This window comes from Sminthopsis crassicaudata, chromosome 6 (assembly GCF_048593235.1).
Source record: "Sminthopsis crassicaudata isolate SCR6 chromosome 6, ASM4859323v1, whole genome shotgun sequence".
Lineage (NCBI taxonomy): Eukaryota > Metazoa > Chordata > Mammalia > Dasyuromorphia > Dasyuridae > Sminthopsis > Sminthopsis crassicaudata.
Window position 1 is genome coordinate 206,442,828 of NC_133622.1, and position 9,240 is coordinate 206,452,067.

At 39.1% G+C, this 9,240-nt stretch overlaps 1 protein-coding gene across 1 annotated transcript in view; it reads right to left on the minus strand.

The window, feature by feature from the left end:
• GALNT18 (polypeptide N-acetylgalactosaminyltransferase 18) overlaps window positions 1–9,240 on the minus strand; it is a 419,096-nt gene that overhangs the window by 177,048 nt on the left and 232,808 nt on the right. The window contains exon 3 of the mRNA XM_074275778.1: window positions 2,682–2,848. Within this exon, the coding sequence (XP_074131879.1) occupies window positions 2,682–2,848 (167 nt within the window). The remainder of the gene's footprint in view (window positions 1–2,681; window positions 2,849–9,240) is intronic.

Sequence of the window (9,240 nt, forward strand, 5' to 3'; positions counted from 1 at the left end):
TTACCGGCAGGATTCCTACATCAAGTCAGCATAACTAACATTAGGAAACCATATTAGATATTCCCTTATCAATTATATCCTCAATTTGAAGGGCCATATAGTCTTTTCCCTCAGGAATGGGGCAGAAGAGGTCAGAGCAAAATTACATAAGAGAAAGGGAAAGGACGCACATGTACAAAAATATTTGTAGCAGCTCCTTTTGTAGCAGCAAGGAACTGGAAATTGAGTGGAGAAATAATTTGTGATATATGAATATAATGGAATATTACTATTCTAATTTCTATTCTATAAGAAATGATCTGTAGGCTGATTTCAAAAAAGCCTGGAAAGACTTAAATGTGCTGATGCTGAGTGAAGTGAGCAAACATCAACAATTATTCATATGTATATTTTAAAAATAAAATGCTATAATTAAAAAAAAATTACATTCAGATCATCACTCAGTGTTTAGAGAAGGGCTAGTCACAAAAACACAGCTTCACTTAGTTAACAGGACTCAAACGCTCCTCCCTGCAAAGTCCGAGCCCTTCCTAGAAAACAGGAGGTCTGAAAGCCAACTGTCAGCTACACAGTTTGTCAGATAAGTCTGAAGCTAGTTACCATCAATGGCTAACATACCAATTAACCCGACCATAATAGCCGTCATTATCTCCTAACTCCCATATATACAAAAGAGTAGGGAACCCATCAGAAAATTAGAAATCTCTTGCTTTTTTGAAGGCCATATAGTCTTTTTCCTCAAGAATGGGGCAGAAGAGGTCAAAGCAAAATTACATAAGAGTAAGGGAAAGAACGCACATGTACAAAATATTTGTAGCAGCTCCTTTTGTAGCAGCAAGGAACTGGAAATTGAGTGGATGCCCATCAGCTGGAGAATGAAGAAATAAAACCTGTCTTCTCTGTATTAGTGTTGGAAGTACTAACTCAGAGGTAAACACACTCAAAGTCAGCCCAAATGTCCATAATGTCAGCAAAACTCCTTGGGACCACAGGTTCTATACATAGCTCAGGATGGTATTCACCCAGAAAGACATTGCTTTTCAGGGACCCTTTAGAGAAAACAAGAAGGGCCCAGTGGGAAACACCAGCCCAAAGGATTCCTCATGTTGATTGCTGGAAAGGGCAGGGTCTGATACGTGGGTATGGCTATCATTACCATTTCAGGAATGACTATTTTAAATTTTCTTTGGTCAGAGTCTCCTCTACTGCAGTCAGGAAGCAGGTGTGAAAGTTCCAAGTCATTGATACTTTAGAAAGAGCCTCAGTGGAAAGAAGTCTGAGGCAGTGAACTTTTCACAGGAAGATCATCTACAAAATTTCCCTATCTTATGTGAGTTCCCTGAAAAGGAACACGGCTGCAGAAGGTGAAATCAATGACATTCCAGGCATATTGTGGAGTATTCCCACTCCTGCACTCTGTATGTCAGTCACATTAGCCTATTTTCTATTTCCTCTCTGTGTCTCATCTTTCCATCTTTGTTCTACTTATTCCTCAGGCTTGGAGTGATTTCCCATTGAGGAGAGTATCACAACTCCTCTGTCCCCATTCACCATGCCGCCAGAGAAGCCAGACCAGTAACCAAAAATGCTGGGAGCTGGGCGAAGATGCCCCAAGGAAATGCAGCTTCAAGGAGTGGAATATCTACAGCATTCTACAAGGGCCCCAGTCCTCAAGGCCCAGCAGGAAGCTCTATATTTCAGTAGAATTTCATGAACACTAAAGGAAGGAAAAAAAGTCGTCCATTTACTCTGGACTTGTGAGTTACTTCTTTATCTTTAAGCCCAAGCCCACTTTCCTCTGGATCTTATCTATATCCATATCTATATCTATATCTATATCTATCATCTATATCTATATCTAGATATATAGATATAGATATAGATAGATATACGTATATATATCTTTAGATATATATATACATATAGATAGATAGATATAAATATAGATAGATATATAGATATATATTGATATAGATTAGATATAAATGAGATATAGATGTAGATATAGATAGATATAGATATACAAATATATGTATATCTATATATACACACAGATATATATATATATATATATATATATATATATATATATATATATATATATATATACATTCATAGACATATACAAATACACACATACATATCAAGAAGTGTCTCAAACTTTTTGGGAAAATGTGTTGTGCCCATTGTTCTTGTTATAACACTTCAGCAAATGTTCCTTTTTAAAAAAAACTAATTCTGACTGGCTAATTGATATCAACTGGATAATCAGTGGAGAGCATACTATTAGGAACTCGTGAGAAAGAATATGAGAAGATAGTCAACCCTACAGGGTTACTAACTTGTATTCTCTAAGGGGAGAAGAATTAGCTCTTTCTGCGGTCCCCACCTGTCAAAGTGAGTGTTAACTAAGAAATAGTCCTGGAGAAAATGCTACACACACATACACATGCATACAAAATAGTCATATATATTTTTATTTTTACCCCTCCATCCCAAAGTAATCTCCCTGAAGTCAGGAGATTACTGTTAATTGTTTCTTTGCATTCCCATCGTCTAGCACAGTGCACAGTGATATGTCACTATATATCAGGGACTTTTTTTTTAAAATTTTCTTTCAATGAATGAGTTTTCTTGAAGGCAAACTTCTGATACATATCCCAAGGTGAGAAGGAACGTACCGTTACTGCTGTTATCATCCACTAGAATGATCTCCTTGAGCAGGTGAGGAGGAGTCCGGTCAATAGCAGAGTGAATGGATCTCAGGATCACAGAGAGAGCTTCATTAACAAAAATAAAAACAATGCTGACCTCCGGGAGGCTATCAGGAAAGGAGAGATTTCGGCACCTGGAAACAGAAAACAGCCAGAGACTTAGGTCTATGAGTCAGCCACGCCAACCAATGGTATCTCTCATCCTTGCTATCCTGCAAAAGAAGCATTACGTAAATGCTAGAAATACCGTCATTTTTCATTGTACCAGATACAGCTGCTGCTGCTGTCCAACCCTCCCAAACTAAACTTCCAGAAGTTACACCTGCGATAATCGAGAGCTAAGTCACCTAGCTCTTCACTTCCATGTGGATTTTCTTCACTCTAAATATTACCTTCCTACCTTGCAGATATATCCGGCACATAGTAGGTGCTATATTCTTCCCCCTTCTGGGTTCTTTGAGGGATGTGCCTATCTCACTTTTGTATCTATGTCCCCAAGAACTGATCATATTGACATGTAGCAAGTAACTAAAATTGATTTTTTATTCATTCATCATCTTTCAGGATCATGTAACCCTCTGTTTCTAGTTAGAAAGTCCAACAAGTTTCAGAATAGAAACCAATTCATAGACTATCAAAGCCAGCTAAGCAAACAACTTGGATCTTCAAACATATTTCTTGCAGTGAATTCTGCAAGAATATCCCTAGTAAAAACCACTAGTTTCTACAAAATGGCAACCAAGCCCTATGGGGATGCAGAAAGGATCTTCAGAAACTATTGTTGGAAAGCAATCAGCCTCTGAGACTCATCCAAATCTTCAAACGTGATGTCCATGCAGCCCACAACACTACCTAATTTGGACTAAACCAAATTAAAATGTAACCGGGGAAGACTTAACAAAGTAGGTTAGAATATAATAACAAAAATAAAATATAGTTAATATTAATAATGATTATCATAGTCAATATTTAGCCTGCATATGTATGGTTAATGTATGAATAGTTTAGTGGCCCCCAATTTCGTTTGTGTTTGACACCAGTGGTCTATAACATTTCCATAAGAACAGCAGAAACAACCTACACAACATGAAAATGTAGCCTTCAGTCTCTATTGAGACTATTGATTCTCCACTCAAGCACTGACCCCCCTATCCCTGTGGGTGGTCTGACCACTTTCAGTTGCTAGTAGGAAGCTAGACTGAGAATCCCAGAAGCATAAAATGTTAGAATGGGAAGGGTTTTGTATGGGCGTGACAACTTCCCCAGAGAAGAAGGACTGAGCCAGAAGCGATTAGCAGATCTAACACTACAATCCATGATTCCTGCCTCCCCTAAGAGGGATGCTTCCACTGTGATATTCTCCCTCGATATTATCTCACCTGAAATGCTCATTTTACAGAGAGGGGAATGGAGATCTGATAGGAAGATGCAGAATACTCTATTGTTTTTCTTTTGCTATTCAATACTTTTCCTCAGAGATTTAGATGAAGACATAGCTAGTACACTCAGATGACTCAGAGATGAATGGATGGATGGGGCAACATGAGGAATAACAGAATCTGGATCAAAACATCTCAACAAAATGGTCCAAATTCAATAAAATAGAATTTAATTGGGATAAAATTCAAGAGTTTCATAATGAGATTAAAAAAGAGATTGCATACGTACAGGATTAGGTGAGGAAACAGTTCCTATAAAAATGAGTGTTTTATTCAACTAGAAATTCTATGGTATCGTGTAAAGGATAAAATAAAATTTAGATCTTCAAACATGTGTCTTGCAGTGAATCCTGCAAGAACATCCCCATTGAAAACCACTGATTTCTACAAAATGGTAACCAAGCCTCATGGGGATGCAGAAAGGGTCTTCAGGGTATAGCATCATAAACTGCTGTTGAAAAGCAGTAGAGCTATTTTCTGTTAACTTAATAGAAATGCGGTGTTTAAAATTTGTTGTTTTTTCATCATTCAGTTGGAAACTCGATGAGTTTTCTTGACTAAAATATCACAGTGCTTTGTCATTTCTTTCTCTAGTGTGTCCCCATTGTATAGATGAGAAACTGGTGCAAATATAGATTAAGTGACTTACCCAGGGTCACACAAATAGTAATTGATTGAGACTGGGTTTGAACTCAGATCTTCCTGATTGCAAGCCCGGTTCTCTATCCCCTATGTTACTTACCTGCTCTGTATCCTGAATAAGGGAAGCACTGGTCCCACCGTGACCCGCCCTAGCGAGGTCACATCTGGAACACCATGGTTAGATTTGAATACCACATTTTAGGAAGCATACTGATAGTTCTATTCATAACATGAAGCATTTTTTGGCAAGGCAATTAAGCTTAATTTGCTAAGGGTCATAAGCTAGTAAGTGGTAGGAGTCTTTGGTGGGATTTGAACTCCAGGCTGATGCTCTAGCCATTGCACCATCTCACTGCCCCGGATGGAGCATATTTGAAGAAAGACACCTAAGATTTTATAGCCTCAAAGCCAGGCCTGTCATAGAACTGGGGATCACTAGCCTGGAGAAGAGAAGGTAACAAGCACCTACTGCCCTTTTATGTTTCAAGGGGAACAGTACAAGGGATGCTCTATCTGACAGCCATGGGAACAAGCATATCTCTCCATACAGCCTCTGCAGGATTTGAAAGATGAATAATGAATGTGGAAAGGCAGTGGAAGGATGCAGAGCAAAGAGGCTTGTCTTAGTCTCGCAGTTAAATGCTTAAAGCCCTGAAGCCAAATGGGATGAGTACCATAATGGTTAGTACTGAACTTGGTTGGCATCCAGAAGATATTTTAATTTTATGAATTTTATTTTTAATTTATTTGAATTTGTTATTAAAATTAATTTTATTTAAGAGGCTTACTCGTTGTGTGATCCTGGGCAAGTCACTTAAATTCTCTGTACCTCAGCTTCCATAAAATGAGGATACAGGACTCAATGGCCTTTTAAAGTTTGTTTTGGTCCTAAATCTATGATCAAATGATCCACCTTCTCAGCTGACAAGCTGACAATTAACAAGTTAATTGGTACAGACTAGGTTTAGAGTAAACAAACGTCTAGCTTTTGTATGTGACCATATTACATTCATGCTTATTGATGAGTTTAATGTTTCCTTTGTCAGTGGGCACTATAGTAGTCGGAAAGCCAAGTTTCAGCCTTCGTCCACTCTGCTCAGGAATCAGGAGAATGTTATTGTTTCTGACACAATCTCCCTCCAGCTAAGCAGAAGGCTCACCCACTGCCTGGTACTGGCTCCTATTTTCCACAGACCAGACCGTAATCTGTGCTGAAGTTCTTCTGTTTCCCTTCCCTTATTCCAGAAGAAATATGGGATCCAATCACCCTTAGCTTAACCCTTATCAAGACAGTCTCTTCGTGACTCCAGGCTAGGTCCTACAGAGGAGCCACATGATAGTCTTATAGCAGTGTGGCAGTGTTCTCCCCGCTCCATACAGCCCAGCAGGGCTGGGTTATCACCTTGTCATAAAGACCAGGTCACATTAATACCGAGAAACCAAGGGCACGGTGTCCATTATGCAGGAAAGGGCCGTGAGAATAGCAAGCTGCCTCCAAGTGGGAATGAGTAATGGGGTCAGCGCCCCTCAATAGTTCTCCTGGCAGGCCAAGGACCCTCTTAGGTTTATTGCCCAATTAAATTACTCTTTGACCAATGGCCTTAGAAATTCTACTCTGAGCATCCCAGCCAAACATTCATATGCTACATGACAAAAGAGACAGACCACTGGCAGCATCCTTCCTGGCAGGTCACTTTACTCATTAGGTGCTCTTGAACACTTTTTATACTGTCTTACTTTTTCATTTGGGCCCATGTCACAAGTCATTAGACTCCAGAAATTAAAAGTTATGGGATCCTAGCTTTAGGTCCTAATAACTCTATTCCACAAAGGGAACAATACTGTGCCGAATTGTCTTCCTCCTAAAAGAGAATACAGTCATGGTGAAACTAATAATAATGTGAGGACTTTACTTTTGGGCAAAGTGCCCAAGGGAAACTAGTGACCCTCCTGGTCCCTCATAAGGCAGTCAAAGGGTAACCAGTACAGTGCATTTTAGAGAAATCTCCTTGGGACCAACAGCTGTTTAAGTAGGTAAGATTAATAAGCTGAAATCACTGTCTCTATGGTTACCAAAAATTTACAGAAACTTCTCTTATTCTATTTCCAGCAATTTTCCTCTTTCTCACCAAAGGTGAGGATACCGAGCCTTCTTTAAAATCAGTCTTTATAAGGGAAAAGCAGCATATGGGGATAGGATGGAGAACCATCTCTCTGACCTCCTACAAGTTCAAAAGAGGAATATGTTTCTCCCTCAGATTTGAAGGATGAGTAATGAATGTGGAAAGGGAGTGGAAGGCTGGAGAGGAAAGAGACTTGTCTTAGTCTCCCAGTTAGATGTTTAAAGACCTGAACCCCAAGGGGATGAGTACCCTAATGGTTAGTGTTGAACTTGGTTAACATCCAGAAGATATTCTAATTTTATTTTTAATTATTTGAATTTATTATTAAATTAAATTTTATTTAAGAGACCTATTAGTTGTGTACTCCTGGGCAAGTCACTTACATTCTCTGCACCTCAGTTTCCTCATCCATAAAATGAGGGTGTAGGACTTAAAGGCCTTTTGAGGTTCCTTTTGGTCCTAAATCTATGATCAAATGATCCCCATTCATTATCCATCCTTCAAACCTGAGGTAGGACAGGAAGCATATTCCTCTTTTCACAGAGGATTTACAGAGCTAGATCTCCATCCTATTCCCATGTGCTGCCTTTCCCCTATTTTCAGGGGTTGGTGAGAAATAGAAAGGGGACACAGTTAACATTTTATGAAGATTTTTCTTGAGGATTTTTTCACTTTGTTTGTCATTTTATTATTTACCATTACAGTGTGTCAAACTATTGGGATCACAAGGCATTCCCTATAGAGGCTGATTAATTATTCCTAGGAACCCTGGGACTGCTTTCGCTCTCAGGTATGTTAGCTGAATATTACAAGGTCTTCTCACTGATGATTCTCTGACAAAAAAGGAATTAATTTCTAATTTCAATATATGACATCAAAGATAAATCAGAATAAGACTTAAAGTAATGCAATAAGATACAAGTTACGCATTGTTGTCATTAAACTTTTACTATTACTAAACAAAACAAAGTTTTTTTCTTCTTTCTCTGTATCTTTCTGTCTGTCTCTTGTCTCTCTCTCTCTCCCCTTCCTTTTCTTCCCTCCTCCCTTCCCCTTTCCTATCTTTCTCTTCTCACCTGTCTCACCATTTCCCTTCTCTTCAATAAGCATCATCACTCTAGAATATTTCAAAGTGCACATGAGTGTTAAGGAATAAATCCCTCTACCTGCCAGAGAAAGCCCACATTTAGTTTATGTTTATTGTTTATGAAAACTCATTCTTGGCATAAAACTAACTTGCCCCATACTGGGCATGTGACTGAAAAGTAGCCTAAGTCCTTCTCATTTTACAATATCTCAATCTCCTCTAATTTCTTGTCAGAGATTTACAGGATCCAAAACTTTCTCCTCCCCCCCTTTTTTCCCTAAGCATGTTAACTCACAATAAACACAATAGAACAGCTACCAAAAGAAGTGAAGAAGGGTTGCTTTACCCAGACTTTGGATTTCAGATTTATGTTATTGGATCCAGACTATCCTCTTGAAAATAAAATTTTAATTATATTTAGAAATTTCCACAGAAAATTAGCATTTTCTCCCTATCTCTAACCCTCTTTCCTCTTATGAGTAAAGCCCATTAAGCCCATTCTCTATTAGTTTGTCTATTATTCTTCCTTCACTGGAATTACTGGCTCTTTCAGAGTCAAAGCTCCGAATCTGAGATTCCTTTTAGGAGTTTCTGAGCAAAGATCAGTTCCCTCCCGTGGCCTTCTCCAGATCCACTGTGAAGGGTCAGAGACATTTATACCTCTATTACCTTCTTCTATCCATCAGTCTTTCTGCACCCAATTCATAATCCCAGGAACATGGAGAGAGTGGAGCATAGATAGTACTTTAGTAGTAGTTAGAAATGACAGAACAAAAGAAATAAAAACATATGGGTCTCATAAAGAGAGAGGGGGGGGGAGGGAGAGACAGAGAGAAGAGAAGAGAGAGAGAGAGAGAGAGAGAGAGAGAGAGAGAGAGAGAGACAGAGAGACAGAGAGACAGAGACAGAGACAGAGAGAGAGACAGAGAGAGACAGACAGAGAGAGACAGACAGAGAGAGAAGAGAGAGAGAGAAGAGACAGAGAGATAAGAGACAGAGAGAGGAGAGAGAGACAGAGAGAGAGAGAGAGACAGAGACAGAGAGAGAAGAGAGAGAGAGAGAAAGAGAGAGACAGAGAGAGAGACAGAGACAGAGAGAGAGAGAGAGATAGAGAGAGAGAGAGATAAAGAGAGAGACAGAGAGAGAGAGAGAAGAGAGAGAGAAGAGACAGAGAGAGAAGAGACAGAGAGAGGAGAGAGAGACAGAGAGAGAGAAGAGAGAGAGAGAAGAGAGAG